A 20,936-nucleotide genomic window follows, 5' to 3' on the forward strand; every position below is an offset into this window, starting at 1 on the left:
AGTTATTACTTATTATTAGTACATAGGTATACATACATACTTGCATTACCTATTTATTTTATTCCAGGAAATGGCAATTCGTGGATAAGATGAGATTCGACAAAGTAGAAGACGAATCCACGAATTGCTAACATTCCTGCCGAGCGAGGCATATATTATGTTTTTCTCCAAACATGCGAAGAAATAAATAAAATAAGTACTTAATTAAGTATTTAAGCACCACGAATCGAACCTTTAAGAACTTTCACTCTTGGAGGATCTAGAATTGATTGAATTTCGCCGAATATTATGAAGGTTATATACCTATATGCAGTAAGTATTGTCCATCTCCAGGGATTCAGCTTGCTACGCAAAATTCATAGAAAGGTAGTAGTTTTGCCGTGAAAAATTAACAAAGACAGACAGAGTTAAGTACCTAGGCTTTCGCATTTATAATATTAGTAGCTTCTAAAGCTCGCTACCGTGAACCTGACAATAAGTCTTACCACGCCCTAGATCAGAAGTAAGTATACCTAGACAGTTACATGGGCGTTATCATTATCACACATGGCCCTTTGCACGGTGTGTGTTGTTATTGCCGAAGTATAAAAGCCACAGTGGGCCCAAAGGCGCTACATATTCGTACCCGAGCTTCCAAGGGTCCGACGTCGAGAAATATGTCTTTCAAAGTGAGTATAAGTGAATAAAATAATTATTAAGTAGGTAGATCAAGCAGTCAATATTTTAACGTAGGTAATTTAGGAAAAGTCACCCAACAAAATAATGTTTTTATTAAATAGGTACCAATAACCGTGGGTGAATAGGGACAAAAAGGGACATAAAATACTAAATTACCTGACAATTTCTAAATACCTAACCACCGGAACTACCCACACAAATAGTACCTATATCATACAAAATCTACTATTATTTTCAATCATATAATACAATTTGTGTGGGTTTTGTTTAAAGAAATTGTCAGGTAAATCACATTTAATTTTTTGTCCCTATTCACCCCGGTTGACGGTACCTATTTCGAACAACAAAAACGTATTCTTGGTCAACCAGATCTTGACAGTAGAAAAAGGCGGCAAATTTGAAAAATGTAGGCGCGAAGGGATATCGTCCCATAGAAAATTTGAATTTCGTGCCTTTTTTTACTGACAAGATTTGGTTGACCAGCTATACCTACCTACCTAATTATTCCTGTGACTACAATTTCCACTTCCAAATGTGGTTTTGTCGTTGTCGCTATGTCACGATCAGTTATTGTCGTTATTGAAATAAGTAAGCCGATTTTGCCTTTAAAATATTCGATAACCCGGTATTGGCATAAAATACCCCAAAATAACATTTAAATGGCGCAACACTATTCTAATTTGCCTACACAAATTCTCGCACATCAGACTCGTGCCTACTAAACGGTTTCCTTTCAGGTCGTTCTCTTCGCATGTGTGGCCTCAGTCTGCCAGGCTGCAGGCATCCTTGCCCCTGTCGCCTACGGCGGCTATCCTTATAACAACTATCCGGCCCAACCGGCCATCGCCACGCACCAGTCAAATATACTGAGGTCGCCTTTTAACCTTGGACAGGTAGGTCTAGATACCTAGGTACTTATAAATATAATTATTAGTGATCAACGCATGTTCTATGTATTCAGCATCTGTCGCCTACGGCGGCTCCTCTTACAGTGTTTAGGTAAGTACAGCTTCCTGTCCCAACTTCGTATACCAGTCAAATCAAGGTACCGAGATCGCTTTTAAACCATGGACTGGAATGTGAGACATCATATCAGACAAAAGAAGTACTTCTGAACATGGGTGATGATAATAATACAGTCTCATTTAGTGTTATCCTGTTTCAGTTTTAGGGTTCAGTCCTGACTGTCCTGACTCGTGTCCTGAGTAGGTAATGAATTTCGAACGTACAGTCGCCATCAGATATATCGGAGCGGCCAAGGTGATCACAACGCACTCTAATGCCCTGACAATAGAGGCGTGTTCACGTTCAGATATTTGTGAGCCCTTGACCGCTCCGATATATCTGATGACGACTGTACTTATACCTACTTGAAATGGATTAGCCTTGCTTGCGTTTATGTAGGTATCACGTCTGATGTTACCTATTGCTGATCAGTGAATACGTAGGTACTTCATATTTCAGATATCAACATATTCAAAGGCAATCGACACACCATTCTCAAGCGTGCGCAAATCCGATGTGCGCGTTAGCAACCCTGGACTAGCGGTCGGTGGGCTCGGCTTGGCGTCGGCGTACCATGGTTTACCCGCGTACCATGGTCTGGCCACGCCGGCCATCCATGGCCTACCAGTGACCACGGCGTACCACGGAGCCGTAGCTGCGCCACTGGTGTCACATGTTGGCGTTTCTCCGTATGCTGCTCCTGTTGCTAAAGTGAGTTTAAAGTACTACAGACCCAAAGTACCCAGACCCTGGTGAGGCGGGCCATTCAAGGTTCAGCGCCAGTGACTACTTCGCAATGACTTCGCATTGGGTTTCATAGTCTAGTACCCATGAACCATACCCAATAGGCAGATAACGAAAACTCGATTTTTGATGTTTTCAACAAAACCTCGCGAATGTGCTTAAGCTTGTATTCAAAAACCTGTCATTTCTTATATTAAACTAATATCCATTTCAGGTAGCAACAGCTGGCGGGCTTCTCGGCGTAGCATATTCCGCGGCTCCCGCTGTCTCCCACATGACCTACAGCAACGGACTTGGCCTGACCTACGCATGGTAGACCTACGCTCTGTAATTTCTGTAAATGATGTTCAAATGATGATTACTGTTAAAATTAGATCTTAAGTGAGCTCAAAGATTCCTCTTAATTTATTACCTGATAGTTGTAACATAGTAACTTATTATTGAATACATTAATTATTGAAATATTTCGTCATTTTTATTCTTTTGAAAAAAATGAAAAAATTAAAAAAATGTGTAATTGGAGGGATGGAAGGGTGACTACTGTACTGATTAGGGGTAGGGTCCATTCCTTTCTCAGCATCTAGAATCTAGATGCACCGCAAGCGAGCGAAAGGCCTAGCACATAAGCACGCCTAGATTTTAATTTGCCGCCATTTTCATTTCCCTGTGTACCGTGTGCCATTGCATCCTGTCTGGCCTTGGTTCGGCCGGGTTAGCGAAAGCATGATAATTATAGTCATAATGTAACAATCTAAAATTTAATGAAATAATGAATAGAGGTAAATTAATTTAGCTATAACTGATATTATTTTTTATATATAGCTGGTCAAGCAAATCTTGTCAGTAAAAAAAGGCGCGAAATTCAAATTTTCTTTGGTACGATATCCCTTCGCGCCTACATTTTTCAATTTTGCCGCCTTTTTCTACTGACAAGATCTGCTTGACCAAGTATACATACTTGGTTGACCAGCTATATATCATAACCTCGTCCTTTTTATTCTATTTAAAAAAACTGCGCGATCTATGGTGGTATCTGAACGTGCCAGAACCATGCCAGAACGACTCACGCATGTCATTGACTGTCAAATCAATGACGTATAAAAGAGTGGACTCGGCATATTGTTCTATACATGCAATCAGTTATACAAATACCAAGCATTTCGATGCAGAATAAGTAAAAATTATGTTGTCACTTTCTAACCAATATATTTTCCCTTATGTGGAAAAGGATAACAATACTTCAGTGCGTTCTGCTATGGCAACATTTTTCATTTGATGGTCACGTGACATACCTACTGTGGCCGGTCCGCCATATTCAGTTCACGTTTTCCAAGGTACATGAAGCGTCAAAGTGTTCTGTAATTAAAATAAAATATTGGATATTCGGAAATTTTGCGAATATTTCTGTTTAATAATGTGGTGTAGTGGTTAAGGACAAGAAAGGACATAATCCCTAAGTGCAGTTTTGTTGGATGTGGCTCAAGAAAAAAGGAAAACCAGAAAAGTTTGTCGTTGCACCGGTATGTTTACATTTTAACTGAAATATTTGTTATTTCGTAGATGACTGCCTTCTTATGGTGTGTATTTAGTTAATAACTAGCCAATAAATACAATTTGCGATATATTGGAATAAATTAAGGATTTATTTTCGATATTTTCGTACTATAGAAATTAGTACATTTGACAGCTAGTGATGTGCTTTTATATCGAATTTAAGAAAAGTTTGGGGAAGAATCTTAACATGTATTTGAAAGATTTTGTATGTAAATTTATATTTTCAATTAATTAGCAAAAATTGGACCAATCTCATTTTACGACGGACGATATCCCTTCGCGCCTACATTTTTCAAATTTGCCGCCTTTTCTACTGAAAAGATCTGGTTGACCAAGTATATATGTATATACTTAAAACCTGTGTCCTGAAAGCGGTTGTACAGAGGGAAAGTAAGTAATCATATATTATATAATATTTTTGTTTTTTCAGGTTACCGAAATCTGAACTGAATGTACGAGAAAAAAATGGTTAGAAACCATTGGAACAGAAAATATAAGGCAAAACACAAACTCTTGCTGATGAAAAGTGTAATTCAAACTTACCTTGATGTACGTTTCCAATATTATAGAAAAAACAAACGGAAAAAGAAGCTTTCTGGAACTACCTGAACAAAGTTGTATTATTCCGAATCAGAAATGAATAAAGAATATTTTTGTGTATGAATGTTGTTTTATTCTACATAGGAAGAATAATCTTCTTATGTTATATTTAACTAATAACGGTACCTTAGTTCACAATACCGCTAATTATAAATGGTCAAGCAGATCTTGTCAGTAAAAAAAGGCGGCAAATTTCAAAAATGTAGGCGCAAAGGGATATCATCCCATAGAAAATTTGAATTTTGCGCCTTTTTCTACCGGCAAGACTTGCCTGACCATCTATGCATTTATATTAATAATTAAATTGCAACTTTGTGATATCTGCACCAGGGCTTGTTAACGTTACCAATTCACATTACAACAAAGTAACGTTACTTAACGTTAAAATCATAAAAATACCTTATTACCGGTAGTAAATGGTAACGATACAGATTCTGCACTATCGTCTTAATTAATCGTAATTAGTACGATTATGAACTAGAGTAGGTATCGTAGCCAACAAATAGCGTTCTCTCAATTATATGTTATCTTAAGTTACACGCCAACATCATCATTTTTTCTGCTTTGCCTTAAGGCAGGCTTAGGGCATAAGGTGGACTGGTAGAGAATGTCATAAGACGTATAAAGTCCGCCTTTTGTACACTATGTTTTTCTTCTCTTTAAGTGGATCTAATAGGTTTATGTGTTTAAAATTATGACAACTTAGTTTATCGATATCCTTGTCAAATATCAACTTGTCTTCCCAGCACTACAGACCGCCATGTTCAGTTCTCGGCAATATGGCGTCGGCCACACTTTTTTTGTAGGTATGTCGCTTCCATATGATTCTTTTTTCATTGTGTCAAATAAGTCAAATTAAATGTGTCAATGAGAGTATGAGAGTAGAGTTTTTTTTTTTTTTTTAATCTTTATTTATTTATAGAGGGTTTTTACAAATGCCACCCTATGAGAGTAGAGTTAGAGTAGAGGTTGCTCGTTCGATAGGCCGTAAAACTTCAACTTCCACTTTCATTGCCAAATGCCAAGTCCCTGTTCAAATAAAATTACCTGTGTAAAAATCCACATATAAATAAAGATAAACCGGTGACTTAATTGAAAGACCCATTGAGTGTACTACTGTTTGATCACGTCTATGTACATTTTATTGATAAGAGTGTTGGTTTACTGTACAAAAGCGGGGTATTAGTAGTATTTGTCGTTCTAGTGTCCAGTGAACATGTCTGATAATGAGTACGATGGTAACGCTACCTGGGTGCCTTATCGGGACCGCCCTGAGTGGAAAGACGTGACGCCGGTTCCTGAAAATGATGGGCCAAGGCCTGTTGTCGTCATTGCTCATTCCGAGAAATGTATGTATCATGATTATACTTCAATTGTAATTACATTCACTACAGAGCTATAAAAATAGTTTTCGGTTATGATCTATTTTTATGTTAGTTGGTTACAAGGTGGTTCAAAGTGTAACATTTGGTCAGACTGTACGAAAGGGGGGGCTGGGACTTAGAATTTTTTTTGACAGAGTGGTATCATTATGACACTATTTTTAAATGATTGTAATGTATAGATCACGTCAAAATAATCATCTTTTATTGGAAAAACTTTTCTCTAAAATAAAAAATGGCCGAGGTAGACGCGACCAAAGATTGATGTTTTTAAAGGGAGCTGGGACTTGTAAAATTTTATTATTATAAAAAAGTCGGTTCTGGCGCTTCGCCGGCCGCTGCCGCGGCACGCTCGCTTCGCTCGCTCGGCTCGCGCGCTGTAAGGTCGCAGTTCTACCTAACACTCCTCCTCGCTTCGCTCGTCGTCGTACCTACACCGACCTGCCTTAAAAGCCTGGCCTGTCTTGAGCTCTATCTCCGCCATTTTCAGTTTTAGTAAAAAGTTTTCCTAGTAAAAGTTGCTTATTTCGATGTGTTCTATACATTACAATCATTTAAAATATATGTCATAATGACACCACTCTCAATGAAAATTTTCGAAGTCCCAGCTCCCTTTAAAAACATCAATCTTTGGAGGCGTCTAACTCGGCCATTTTTTATTTTAGAGAAAAGTTTTTCCAATAAAAGATGCTTATTTTGACGTGATCTACACATTACAATCATTTAAAAATAGTGTCATAATGACACCACTTTGTCAAAAAAATTCTAAGTCCCAGCCCCCCCTTTGCTACAGTCCAACCCATTTTTTATTTATTGATAATGTTGTTTGAAGGCAATTAAATTGTTTTTATCACTATATGTACACTTGTACAATATCCTATTGTGCCTGTACATTATTCTAGTATTGGGGTTGCTGGAAAGGTTTATTTTATTTATCATACAGTGTGAGTTATTAATTTTTTAATACACACCCCGCCATTGCAATTTATAGGTAGTTCATTCATATATATGAATGAACAGACAATGAAAAAATATTTTTGTATTTTTTCTGTTAAATTACTAACTTCTTCTTCTTATATGTAAACGCTTACCTATGAGTCAATGTGTCAACTTGAATAATAAGTCACCTATGTATTTAATTTTGATATCAGTATTACCTTCTCAATTCTGATATTTGTAATAGATGACAAAAATATTATCTACATTTTCTACTGCTACATTTTGAACTCATTGGTACATATAACGTTTCTGGATAGGAGTGTCACTTCCTTAGATCAACATATAGCTGACATAACTATGTATTAATAACTTTCAGTTGAAGATGTGTACGGGTACTTCAGGGCAGTACTGCAGAGCAATGAGAAGTCAGAACGAGCCTTGAAACTGACAAAAGATGCAGTTGAACTTAACCCAGCTAACTACACCGTGTGGCAATACAGGTATTGTTTTAGTTTTTGAAAGTTTTTTGTTGAGACCATTTCTTGAATAAAAATTACCCATATACAACAGCCATACTCAACCTGCGGCCTCCCAGGCTTGTTTAGTTGGCCCGCCAGGTAGTCCTGGTATAGGTCCTTCCCATTTGAACGGCAAATTCATGTCAACAATGTCAACAAGGTAAAACCGTCTTTGTGACCCTTGTAAAACAAACCCTAAAAAGGTTGGGTTTGGGTGATATAGAAGTTTAATAAGAAGAGTGAGAAAGAGACTTAGTTTTGCTACAGCTATCTTTATTTCCTGCATATTAAATTACTTTTTTTCCATCTTCATTTAAATAATAATAAATAAATAAATATTATAGGACATTCTTACACGGATTGACTAAGTCCCACAGTAAGCTCAAGAAGGCTTGTGTTGTGGGTACTCAGACAATGATATATATTATATAATATACAAATACATAAATACATAGAAAACACCCAAGACTTCAGAACAAATATCTGTGCTCATCACACAAATAAATTACTGGGATTTGAACCCAGGACCGCGGCTTCACAGGCAGGGTCACTACCCACTAGGCCAGACCAGTCGTCAAACACATGATTTATTTTATTATGATATTTCACAATACACTTGTCTACTGTTTCAGGAGAGACTTGCTGAAAACTTTGGGGACAGATTTAAGACCTGAGCTAGATTATGTTGAATCAGTTATCACACATTCTCCCAAGAATTACCAAGTGAGTAATTTTTAAATAAATTTAATTCCTTTAATTATTATTCCTAGGCTGTAACCTTCATGTTATCAAGCGAGGAGTATTTACTTACTAATACTCCATTCTTCAATAACAAGGATTTTATTAAGAATGTGAAAATATCTTAATGTTATTATAAAACATTTATTTGAAACTAGCTGTTGTCCGCGACTTCGTACGCGTGGATTTGTATATTGGTGGTTATATATTCTACATTAGCTTAGAACATTATGCAGCAAAATATTGCAGTAGGACGGTTAATCATTTGTTAATTATTAATATTATACAACGCATGAGACTTGTCTTTCACAACCTACGAAGTTTCTAGCCCCTAACTAAATAAAATTGTTTTCGATATAATCCCTCTCAACCTACTTAGAATATTTTTATGTCCTCTATTCAGCCTCTATTTAATAAAACATACTACCTAACTACAGGGTGGCCAAATAAGAGGTATACACTTTTGAAATTTTATTCTATAAAACATAAAAAATATTAAGTGATCCTTGTTAAATATAATATGTAGGGTCAGCAATTACAGCAATGTACCTATTTACGAAGTTTGAAGTAAATAAAATTTGAACCCTATATAAACTTTCAACGCCTTTTTAACCATTTATGAAATGAATTTTTAAAAACGCTGAATCTACTTTTCTTGTATTCTAATAATATGGCTCTGTACAAAGATTCAAGCCCTGTTCTCACATAAATGTTTGAACTCCATACAAACTTTCAACCCCTTTTTCACCACCTTGAGATATGAATTTTCAAAAACGCTGAAAAGATTTTTTTTTCTGATTTAAAATAATACCTTTTTACGAAGTTTCAAGTTCCTAGCTTAAAATAAAATTTGAACCCCGTACAAACTTTCAACCCCTTTTTAACCCTGTTAGGGGATGAATTTTACAAAACGCTGAAATTACTTTTCCTGTCATCTAATAATATCCCCAAATACAAAGATTCAAGTCCCGCGCTCGAAAAAATGTTTGATATCCATACAAACTTTCAACCGCTTTTTCACGACCTTAGGGGATGAATTTTCAAAAACGCTGAAATTTATTTTCTTGTATTTAAATTTAATATTGTTTTGCGAATTTTCAAGTTCCTACCTTAAAAAAAAAATTCTCCCCAAGACGAACTTTCATCCCCTTTTTAACTCCCTTAGGGGTAAAATTTCCAAAAACGTTGCAATTACTTTATTTTGTAATCGGCTAATATGCCTTTCTAAGAAGTTTCAAAGCATTTGTTATGGATTCAAACCTTCAACCTCTTTTTAACCCTGTTAGGGGATGAATTTTACAAAACGCTGTAATTACTTTTCCTGTCTTCTAATAATATCCCCAAATACAAAGATTCAAGTCCCGCACTCGAAAAAACCCCTTTTTCACCACCTTAGGGGATGAATTTTCAAAAACGCTGAAATTAGTTTTCTTGTATTTAAATTTAATATCTATTTGCAAAGTTTCAAGTTCCTAGCTTAAAATGAAATTTGCACCCCAAGACGAAACTTCATCCCCTTTTTAACCCCCTTAGGGGTTGAATTTCCAAAAACGTCGCAATTACTTTATTTTGTAATCGGCTATTATGCCTTTCTAAGAAGTTTCAAAGCATTTGTTATGGATTCAAACTTTCAACCCCTTTTTAACCCTGTTAGGGGATGAATTTTCAAAAACGCTGAAATTAGTTTTCTTGTATTTTAATAATGTATCTTTTTACGAAGTTTCAAGTACCTAGCTTAAAATAAAATTTGAATCCCATACAAACTTTTAACCCCTTTTTAACCCTGTTAAGGGATAAATTTTACAAAACGCTGAAATCACTTTTCCTGTCTTCTAATAATATCTCCAAATACAAAGATTGAAGTCCCTTGCTCGAAAAAATGTTCGATATCCATACAAACTTTCAACCCTTTTTTCACCACCTTAGGGGATGAATTTTCAAAAACGCTGAAATTAGTTTTCTTGTACATATTTAAATTTAATATCTATTTGCAAAGTTTTAAGTTCCTAGCTTAAAATGAAACTTGCACCCCAAGACGAACTTTCATCCCCTTTTTAACCCCCTTAGGGGTTGAATTTCCAAAAACGTCGCAATTACTTTATTTTGTAATCGGCTATTACACCTTTCTAAGAAGTTTCAAAGCATTTGTAATGGATTCAAACTTTCAACCCCTTTTTAACCCTATTAGGGGATGAATTTTCACAAACTCTGAAATTACTTTTCCTGTCTTATAATAATATCCCCATAAACAAAGTTTCAAGTTCCACACTCACAAAAGTATTTGATCTCCATACAAACTTTGAACCCCTTTTTCACCACCTTGGGGGATGAATTTTCGAAAACGTTGAAATTAGTTTTCTTGTTTTTTAATATAATACATTTTTACAAAGTTTCAAATTCCTAGCTTAAAATTAAACTTGTACCCCATACAACATTTCATCCCCTTTTTAACCCCCTTAGGGGTTGAATTTTTCAAAATCGCTTCTTATCTCTTGTACACTTTATGAATGCAACCTAGTGTGCAAATTTCAACTTTCTAGCTTTTGTAGTTTCGGCTCTGCGTTGATGAATCAGTCAGTCAGTCAGTCAGTCAGGACACTTGCATTTATATATACAGGCTGGCCCATTCAGATCGGTCAGTATGGGAAAGTCTGAAACTATAAGACATACGAAGATCTGTTCTTAGGGACCATGTCATCGATTTTAATAACATGAAAAACTGCATTCATACTTTTAAAAAAACACCTGTACTCAGCTCGAGAATCGAACCCGGACATTTTGAAAAATAAAACTAAAACTATTTTTATTTGGATATCGATTGTGTAGGTCTTGAGCAGTAAATTTTACTATGAAACATGATGTCTAAAATGAATAAAATGCATTGTTTTCATATTCTTTAATTTATTTTAGCAAGTGTTCGAAATGACCACCGCCTTTTTATTATTTTGAGAACAGTTTTTTTTTAATGTATGAATGCAGTTTTTCATGTTATTAAAATCGATGACATGGTTCCTAAGAACAGATCTTCGTATGTCTTATAGTTTCAGACTTTCCCATACTGACCGATTTAAATGGGCCACCCTGTATAGATTAATATTCAATACAAATTCTATAGGTAGTTAATTTAAACTTAAATACATGTCTAAATGGTTTGTTACTGTTTTTGAATGTTTGAAACGTCTGTGTATATGTGCAATGACAGACAAGCACTACTTATAGGTTTAGCTAAAGTAAGGATGCTAAGCATGAACAATTTCATACATTAACCCGCCATTTCCTATCTCTATCGTGCGCGCATAATTATATTGCTGTCCCGCTCGCACAGTGGCATTGACCGCCGGCATCATGGGTTGGTTTTAGCGATATAATTGCGCGCGTGCGATAAAGATAGACAATGGCGACACAATGTGCAGGCAACAGGCATCAATATCAATCTTTTACGGTAAATAATATAACCACAAATATAACATTTCAGGTGTGGCATCACCGGAAAGTTCTAGTGGAATGGCTGCAAGACCCGTCTCAGGAGCTGGCCCTGACAAGCGATGCCTTAATACAGGACCCCAAGAACTACCACGCCTGGCAACACAGGCAATGGGCTATTAAGACTTTTGGGTAAGCTCTGAATAACCTCTATCCTCACCACTATTTTATACCACTCGCGGTATACAGGGTGGCCAATTTAGATCGGTCAGTATGGGAAAATCTGAAACTATAAGACATACGACTATCTCTTCTTAGGAACCATGTCATCGATTTTAGTAACAAGAAAAACTGCATTCATACATTTAAATTTTTTTTATGTAAAATGTATTGAAAAAAATGGTGGCCATTTCGAAAACATAGTAAAATAAATTAAAGGATATGAATACAATGCATTTTATTCATTTCAGACATCATGTTTCATAGTAACATTTACTGCTTAAGACCTACACAATCGATATCTAAATAGAAATAATTTTAGATATTTTTTTCAAAACGTCCGGGCTCGATTCCCGAGCTGAGTACACATTTTTTTTAAATGTATGAATGCAGTTTTTCTTGTTACAAACATCGTGAGGAAACCGGACTAATCCCTAAACGGGCCTTGTTTACCCTCTGGGTTGGAAGGTCACATGGCAGTCGCTTTCGTAAAAACTAGTACCCACGCCAATTACTGGGATTAGTTGCCAAGCGGACCCCAGGCTCCCATGAGCCGTGGCAAAATGCCGGGACAACGCGAGGAAGATGATGATGATGATGAACACACACGAAACATCGCTTTTAGCCATCAGTATATTGCAAAAGTCTTATAAAGTGTTCTGCCATTCCAGACTGTACGAACGCGAAATGGACTTCGTAGACAACCTCATCACCCAGGACGTACGCAACAACTCGGCGTGGAACCAGCGATACTTCATCATGAACAACCACCTCGGCTGGTCTGACATGAACGTGCAAAAAGAAATATGTTACACTATGGAAAAAATCAAATTTGTCAAAAATAACGAGAGCGCTTGGAACTATTTAAGAGGTCTATTGCTACATGATAAAAGGGGACTTAGTGGTAATTGCGTAGTGACTGGGTTCTGCGAGGAGTTGTATAAAAATAAGTGCCGTTCGCCGTTCCTTCTCGCTTTTATTCTAGATATCTGTGACGAGGCTATTAAGAAGGATGAAATAGGTTGTCTACATAATCCTACTAGAGGTGTAGCGCTGTGCGAGGATCTGGCGACGAAGTATGATAAAATTAGAGGCAAGTATTGGAACTTTATGTCTGAGAAGTTTAGAAAAGCGAAGGATGAGTTAGCTGCTAAAAATGAAGACGGCGATAAAGTTGAGCGAACTATTTAATTTACTTTACAAAACATTATTTATGTGAAAAATCCTACAAAACCATATTGGTATGATGGAGTTACAAAAATATTTAAAGTTTCTCGTAGGAATTGAACCCTGTACCTCAGTTTACCAAACCAAACTCGCATCCTTTCAACCACCGGAAAGAAAATGAAAATATCGAATTTATTATTTGCGATTAAATTTGCTTTACAATTAAGTATTATAATTTGATAGTTAGAACAATTTAAATATCACGCTGCTAATTTTTATGTTTTATACCAGCCGTAAAAAATACTTATTGATAAAACCAAAGTGCTAGCTAAAAACATTTTAATTTTGAATCTGTTATGGTGTAATTGTCTTATTAATTTCATCCGAGACAGGTACGTTTGTATTTTCCCTTTTTTTTGGCATGTCTTGTTTTTCATATACTCTTTATCTCTGTTTAATAAAATGAAATCTAAATAAAAAGCTTTTAATTTACATGGCATTTTAACATTTTTAATGCGGCCAAAACAATGTTATAAAACTGCCTACATTGTAGCCAATCTTTAGAATCATTATAAGAATATAATAACATACTTGAAGAGTTATTTATTACACAGTTTGTTGGCTACGGATCTAAGCATCTCGGCAGCGGGTCTATCTAGCGGGTGTATCGCTGGAGCACATAATGATGGGCTCAATTAGACGATACGAGAACTCGTATGCGAGTTTCATTACATTGCGGGTTTTGATCGGTCGGTTGAATTGGACGTAACCAACAGTCCGCAATGTAACTAAAATCGCATGCGAGTTCGCGCGCCGTCTAAATCAGCCCTTAAGGGTCTTGATGTCGGGCCAGCATGCCGAGTCCGAGGTAACGGTGCACATCGGCGCGAAGGGCGCGGGTCACCACCTTAAAACATGTAAATTGTACAGAGATCGACCTTATTAACACTCTAATAGCTAGTCTGGCAAACCAATTTAGTCAGTAGAAAAAGGAGTGAATTTTAACATTTATCTAGGGCAGTGGTTCCTAACCTGGGGGTAATTACCCCCGTGGGCGTTTAACTGGTATTTTACGGGGGTAATAAGCTAACCTAATATGTATAACAATACAACAAACGTACACTTTTTATTTTTAATTACCATTGGGAGGAGGGGTAAAATCAGGTTCCCTAGTTAGTCATAGGGGTGACCGGACTGAAAAGGTTAGGAACCACTGATCTAGGGCCATAGAGTATTACTCAGTCCAAAATTATAGTGTATTCCTAGTTGTCCTCGCCGCTCGCCGCCGGGCACAGATTGGAATAGATGTTTTCATATAACTCATTCCCATCCACGTAGGGCGAGGACAAATGGGACTACACCAAAATTATCAGGTACTAAATCGATTTATATACTGTGACACAGGGTTAAAAAAAATCTTTTTTTTTACCTTACAAAAGCAGCTCTTATCAGATTTCAGCAACTTCATAATGCTTTGTGTGCGCTCAGGGTCTGGTATTGGCTCGGGCTCGAAACAGCAGTCGGGAATGCTTTTAGCCTTAGCGGTACATTCTTTCGGTTTAATAGTGTTACTTTCTTTCGGTTTAAGAGTGTTACTTTCTTTCGGTTTAAGAGTGTTACTCTGTTTCGGTTTACGAGTGTTACAGGTGCACTTAGGTCTCGTTCCGTGATCACAGACGTAGAAACTTGACCCGAATTCGAATTGTGTCGAACTCAACTCGTTTGGACAGTTGGGACATTCGCAGCTTCGGCAGTCGCAGGAAGGCTGAAATTAAAAAAAACCGGCCAAGTGCGAGTCGGACTCGCGCACGGAGGGTTCCGCACCAGCAACAAAAAATAGAGCAAAACAAGCAAAAAAACGGTCACCCATCCAAGTACTGACCCTGCCCGACGTTGCTTAACTTCGGTGCTTCGGTCAAAAATCACGTTTGTTGTATGGGAGCCCCACTTAAATCTTTATTTTATTCTGTTTTTAGTATTTATTGTTATAGCGGCAACAGAAATACATCATCTGTGAAAATTTCAACTGTCTAGCTATCACGGTTCGTGAGATACAGACGGACGGACGGACGGACGGACAGCGGAGCCTTAGTAATAGGGTCCCGTTTTTACCCTTTGGGTACGGAACCCTAATAAAGATCACTGACTTTGAAGCCCCCTTCGCACTCGCGTTCGCCGCTTCGCGCCGCGATTCACGCACATAGTCTGGGGGCGCTTAAGGCTCAGGGTAAGTAGATAGTAAGATGTTTTCATAGATAGGTACACTATAGGAGTAATTAAAAGTGCCTAAATATGATGCCGATGGTTCCGGGATATTTGGTAAGGGCAATTATGAGCACGGATATTTGTTCCTGAGTCGTGGGTGTTTTCAGTGTCAGGTATTTAAGTATTTATACATTTTAAATATCTATATAAATATCGTTGTCTAAGTACCACAAGACAAGCCATATTGAGCTTACTGTGGGACTTAGTCAATTTGTGTAACATCAACATCCACCATTTATTTATATTAATATGACGGAGTATTAACAAAATATACGATTCATATTGCGGTCTTTTAAAGTGCCATAGGCGATCAACTTTCCATGTCATATTATTCAAGTTTGCCGCTTTTTTTGACGGAAATGGTCAGCCAGACCAGACTATAATATAAAGCCTGACCGGTAAGAGGGCGTTGTTATTCTCATGTTTAGGATGACAGTTCAGTATAGTATGAAAAAATTGGTTCCAGTGAAATTCCGTAACATGGCGTGTGATCATAAAGCTGGTCAAGCAAATCTTGTCAGTAAAAAAGGCGCGAAATTCAAATTTTCTATGGGAAGATATCCCTTCGCGCCTACATTTTTCAAATTTGCCGCCTTTTTCTACTGACAAGGTCTGCTTGACCATCTATATATTATTCGGTCAGGCTTTACATAGATATAGCTGGTCAACCAAATCTTGTCAGTAAAAAAAGGCGCGAAATTCAAATTTTCTATGGGACGATATCCCTTCGCGCCTACATTTTTCAAATTTGCCGCCCTTTTCTACTGTCAAGATCTGGTTGACCAAGTATAAGTAATGTTTATAGGCGGCGATTTATTATTTCATCAAAATAGGTGTTAGGTACTTGTACCTGTATATAAAATCTTACCTGACACGGTAGACTGCGGTTTGACATTGTAGGTTAGTTTTGCTCTTGTTGTATATGTATTTGATTTAATGCACGTGTGCCTTTGCTTTAAGTAATCACATCCTGCCTGAACTAATTACCATGAAATGTGCATGAAGAGAATTTGCTTAATTTATTGAATTTTGTTTACCTACAGTTCATTTTTAGTTCTTGCTGCTTGCTGAAACATGGCTGAAACGTCATACTCATCAATCCACAGAAGGTAGCATCCTATAGAAGTGGTCTACGCGTGCCTCCGTGAAGGACAAAACATATAAATTCGACCAATCATCCCTTACAATAATAGCGCTTTCGCTGCTACCCTACTGAAAGATACATAAGACTATCCCGTTCTGTCAGCTATCCCCACCACTCATGCCCAATCCAGTTTAATACTAGATTCATGCATCAATCTCATCATCGACACTGTGCGTCGTCAAATAAAATTAGTCTTGTCTCTGCAATTCTGCATCCAAAAAGTGTAGTACCTAACCTTGCCTCTACCTATATGGGCTTGGGTTTAAGTAGAGTCCAGACGAGCTGGGCAAATCGACCGATTTGATCAGGAAAATAATTGGCGCCAATCTCATCTAGCGTCCACACGTACACAAATTTAATCACCAATTTGCATTCCATAGATATGTAACATCTAAAAATGGTATGCAAATAAAGATCTCTATCTCTCTATCTATCTCTATCTATTACTAACTTCGAAAATTGGCATTTTTGTGTCGGCACCTGCTGATTTGATCGAGGAATCAAATTTGCGTTTGCGTCCGCACGGCCTAATTCGATCGGACAGTTTCATCAGATTGGCGAAACATTTGTCTCGTCTGGACTCCAGTTTATGTGTGCGTCTAAGAAGGGCCGATACAGATGGACTGCAACCCGACTGCAATTTGTATGGGAACTGCGCGCGAACTGCAACGGCGTGCAGTTCCCACACAACAAGTTGCAGTCCGTCTGTGCCGGCTATAACATTTCTCTCATTTCGGCAGTACTTCACGTAGCTTGCTTGAGTGCGCACGTTCATTCTTCAAGTAAATAAAGAAAAATATAAAAATGAATCCCTATTTCCCTTGGGCATCACGCGTGAACGAGCCGGACCAATTTCGCTAATTCTTTTTTTTGTCTTATGTTTGTTATTGTCAGTTCTTATGAGAGAAAAAAAATAAGAAAGTTGCGCGGAACATTAGAAAATTTAAGAAAACTTAACTACCCTATTAACTTTGATGATATGTTTCTTGCGTGAGCTTCTGCGGAGAACTGACGATCGACGCCGATATCGGAGGCGTGTGGAGGCACTAGGAACCTTCGATTTATCTGCACAATCTGAAATCGCTACGATATAGGTATAGTTACGTGTGTAGCCAGGATAAACGTTCGTTACATGGTTACATCCAAAGAGAATATAACCAGACTTAATATTGTTAAATCGGTGTGGTTGCGTCATAAAATAATGACGTTTGTTAGACATCCCATCTATGGAGGGTAGACGTAATCCCATCACATTTCATAATTATTGGACTAAATTTAATTAGTCCATAAAATCCAAACTAAATCTAACTGGACAAGTTAACAGAATGATTACAAAATATATAATAAATATTAAAACTACCTAGGTATGGGATCTAGATCCAACAGTGCATTAATTCGCTGAAAAATGCAGAGCATAAGAAAATTGCAGAAACCAGTGCCCGTTCAACCTTGCCAATGCTGTAAGATTTCTAAGCCTGACCAATTTGGCGAGTCGACTGAACTTAGACAACTGAAGTATCAGCTGGCTCACTTCAATTGTAAATGCGGGACTTGTGCATCACGTAGTCGGGCATGCAATCAAATCAACAATCATCAACACACCGTCATGGCAGTTCAAACTGATCAAACACTGCAGTGTTCTACTAACAAACTTATTCAAGTCAGTCCCCGGAATGGTTCAACTCAAACAAAAACTCAGTCATCACAGAGCGGCGTGATTATGCCGTGCGAGGACAATAAAGCGTGTCCAACGTGCCTATACGCATTCAGTCTTCTTCGCAATGGTGTTACCAAAATTTATAAAGACGAGGAATCTGAAACCGTAAAAGAAATTGTCGGTTGTGATAAAGCTACCTCACGCAACTTTTCCAGCTTTGAGAAATCCACCTCCATGACTAGTAGACTACTTGCGTTATCACAAGATTTCAACGAATATTCCTTCCAATCGAGTGAAACCAGCTGTGAAACTCGCTATCGTTCCAACAGCAGCGGTCGAAGCAGTCGTGTCAGATTTCACCTTGAAGGTGACCCGAAAGAACATTCGCAGCGTTTTCAAGTACATAATGTTGATGCCGCGTACATAGAGGATTTTATTAATTCTATTAGGCCTTTGGTGAGATTTTAAATTTTATAGTTAAGGTGAACGTGTAAGTCGTGTACCTACATCAGTCAAGGCAATTGGAACAATAGAGTAAATGACTTTACCTACTAGAGCAACGCGCAACGGTCGGACTACTGAGGCATATGTACTTATTACATTTTCATCAGGTTCACTCAAGTAAATCGATCGAATATTATAACCTCTTATTAGTCGTAGCAACGTAGGTAAAAGGTACAGTTTACGTGTATTTTTTCCTATAGTTGTCATTGTCTCTACTGATTATATTATATCAGGTGGCATTAAATAAAGAAAACGTAGATTGTTGCTTGAGGCGTAACCAATCATAACTGGGCCATAGAATTTTCTGTTAACCTTTTGGACGCCAATGACCGATATATCCGCACCGTAATAGCTCGTAGGTTCAACGCCAAAGACCGATTAATCGGTCACAGGCCACAGAGCAACATAGACCTACGTGCATATGCATAAAGTTCAATTTCAGTTTTGACACTTCGGTGACGTGGCGTCAGCGTGACAGCTTTTGTGTTTGACACGGCGTCGAAAAGGTTAAACAATATTTTATTCATATAATATAATTTTTCTAAAGCAGGGTCATTGTAGGGGAATGTACCTATAAAATTCAATAACAGCAATATTTGTATTTCAATAAATAATTATATACCTATGTTAGGTACCTTTTATTTAGCAGCATAATGTTTTATGAACCGCGCAGAAGGATCTGAGACTTCGACCCACTTGGGCATCCAGTAGTATGGTGTGAAATTATATTGGCCCGGGAATGATTTTTCAAATACATGACGATAATATTTTGACTCCGTCGTAGTAGGCTGGACGCCCTTGTACTGAGTAGGCTCCTCTTTGTACCGGTCTGATATAATTTCTCCTATTGTTGTAAATAGGGACTTCTTCACTGACGCCACGCCATCTGAAAACGCCTCTTTATGTCTCCACAGTATAGAGTCTGGTAGCAGATCGCTGTTCGCAAAACTTTTCCGTAACAGATATTTCTCTACTCCATCTTGTGGCTGGCGCAATTTCGGGTCCGTGCCTAGAAAATGATGGGTGAATTCAATATCTAAGAACGGTACCCTGAGTTCTAAGCTGAACGCGCTCGTTGTGCGGTCTGCTCTCAAGCCGTCGTATAAGTAGATATCTGATAGCAGTCGTAAGCTTTCTTCATGCGCTGCCTCTGCAGAAGGTGCGTCTCTGAAATATATATAGCCCTGAGCCACCTCATCGGCGCCTTCCCCGCTAAACACTACCGTAGTGTCAGTTTTCTCCTTTATATACTTTGACAATAGATACATAGGAATGCTCGCGCGGATCGTGGTAATGTCAAATGTTTCAAGATGATAGATCACGTTGTCTAAGGCTTCTCGTACGTCATTCTCATCAAATTGGACTTCATGGTGCTCTGTGCCTAAATGATCCGCTACGATTCGAGCCGCAGCTAAATCTGGGGAATCTCCCATTCCTATCGCAAATGTTTGTATTTTGTATGGCAGTTTGCATTCTTTCGCGAGTTTAACCACCAAAGCAGTGACTAGCGAAGAATCCAGTCCACCACTGAGGAAGCACCCGATTCGACGATCCGACATCAATCTCTTGCAGCAGGCTGCTTCTAGTAAATGTGCCGTTTTCTCGTGAACATTCATTTTTTCCAGAACACTTGCTGGGACATACGGTTTATAATTTAGGGACATTCCCGGCTTGAAAAATTTCTCCGTATGATCCAATTTTACCTTACCGCCCTCAAGCATACTCCAAATTTGGAAATGGCCGGGTGGAAATGGTTCTAATATCGCCGTTTCACTGGCGGATTCTTTGATTCCGACTAACCCTTTAGCTTCTGAGCAGATGCCCATGGTACCGCTCTCTGGGTCATGGAAGCGGAACATCGGGCGGACACCGTATGGGTCTCTGGCTAAGTAAATTTTCCTTTGCTCGCCATCAACCAGACAGAAGACGAATTCCGCGTCAAGCCTCCTAACGGCCTCAGCGATGCTGAAGTTGTGGTACAAGTGGATGATGGCCTCGACGTCGCAGTTTGTCTCGTAGGGGAAATCGTGTTCGGTTTGCAGGAGTTTGCAGTTAAAGATTTCGCCGTTGCAGATGAGGGTGGTGCGGGGGTAGCGGTGCAGTTTCATGGGCTGCATGCCGTGTAGGCCGTCGACGATGGCGATGCGACTGAAGCCCAGCAGCGCGCCGGGCTCTCGTGCGTCTTGCTCGACGCGCCACGCGTCCGGCCCGCGGTGAGTAATCGCGGCGAAGCACTTGATGCATTTTAGGTTCACCCCGTCCTTGGCTCCGAATATCGCCCAAATTCCGCACATTTTTGTGATCTGAAATCAATAAATAGATGTAATGTAGTTTAGTCACAGAAAACAGGGTTGGTCTGTGAGTTTAGGTGAGTTTAGTCCTTACTTAGGTACCTAATA

At 38.3% G+C, this 20,936-nt stretch overlaps 3 protein-coding genes across 3 annotated transcripts in view; 2 read left to right on the forward strand and 1 right to left on the reverse strand.

Moving 5' to 3' along the window:
* The first annotated feature begins 519 nt into the window (after positions 1-519).
* Positions 520-20,936, forward strand: part of LOC134651498 (cuticle protein 76-like) — a 149,548-nt gene continuing 129,131 nt past the window's right edge. The window contains exons 1-5 of the mRNA XM_063506614.1: positions 520-668; positions 1,416-1,571; positions 2,143-2,260; positions 2,333-2,394; positions 2,642-2,763. Of these exons, the coding sequence (XP_063362684.1) occupies positions 525-668; positions 1,416-1,571; positions 2,143-2,260; positions 2,333-2,394; positions 2,642-2,743 (582 nt within the window). The 5' untranslated portion in view covers positions 520-524 and the 3' untranslated portion in view covers positions 2,744-2,763. The remainder of the gene's footprint in view (positions 669-1,415; positions 1,572-2,142; positions 2,261-2,332; positions 2,395-2,641; positions 2,764-20,936) is intronic.
* On the forward strand, positions 5,547-13,000 carry LOC134651835 (protein farnesyltransferase/geranylgeranyltransferase type-1 subunit alpha). Its single transcript, XM_063506950.1, has 5 exons — positions 5,547-5,930; positions 7,279-7,402; positions 8,053-8,143; positions 11,634-11,773; positions 12,472-13,000. The coding sequence occupies exons 1-5, from the start codon at positions 5,798-5,800 to the stop codon at positions 12,989-12,991; spliced, it is 1,008 nt and encodes a 335-aa protein (XP_063363020.1). The 5' UTR covers positions 5,547-5,797; the 3' UTR covers positions 12,992-13,000.
* On the reverse strand, positions 19,176-20,855 carry LOC134651836 (asparagine synthetase [glutamine-hydrolyzing]). The gene has a single exon (XM_063506951.1). The coding sequence runs from the start codon at positions 20,829-20,831 to the stop codon at positions 19,176-19,178; it is 1,656 nt and encodes a 551-aa protein (XP_063363021.1). The 5' UTR covers positions 20,832-20,855.

The sequence above is a fragment of the Cydia amplana genome, chromosome 10 (genome assembly GCF_948474715.1).
Source record: "Cydia amplana chromosome 10, ilCydAmpl1.1, whole genome shotgun sequence".
Lineage (NCBI taxonomy): Eukaryota > Metazoa > Arthropoda > Insecta > Lepidoptera > Tortricidae > Cydia > Cydia amplana.

What these genes read in the sequence shown, in the direction of transcription:
- LOC134651835 (XM_063506950.1), top strand. Translation starts at nt 5,798, where the DNA reads ATGTCTGATAATGAGTACGATGGTAACGCTACCTGGGTGCCTTATCGG. An exon ending in TACACCGTGTGGCAATACAG is followed by an intron (nt 7,403 to 8,052) that starts GTATTGTTTTAG and finishes CTACTGTTTCAG; the next exon opens with GAGAGACTTGCTGAAAACTT. An exon ending in ATTCTCCCAAGAATTACCAA is followed by an intron (nt 8,144 to 11,633) that starts GTGAGTAATTTT and finishes ATAACATTTCAG; the next exon opens with GTGTGGCATCACCGGAAAGT.
- LOC134651836 (XM_063506951.1), bottom strand. Translation starts at nt 20,831, where the DNA reads ATGTGCGGAATTTGGGCGATATTCGGAGCCAAGGACGGGGTGAACCTA.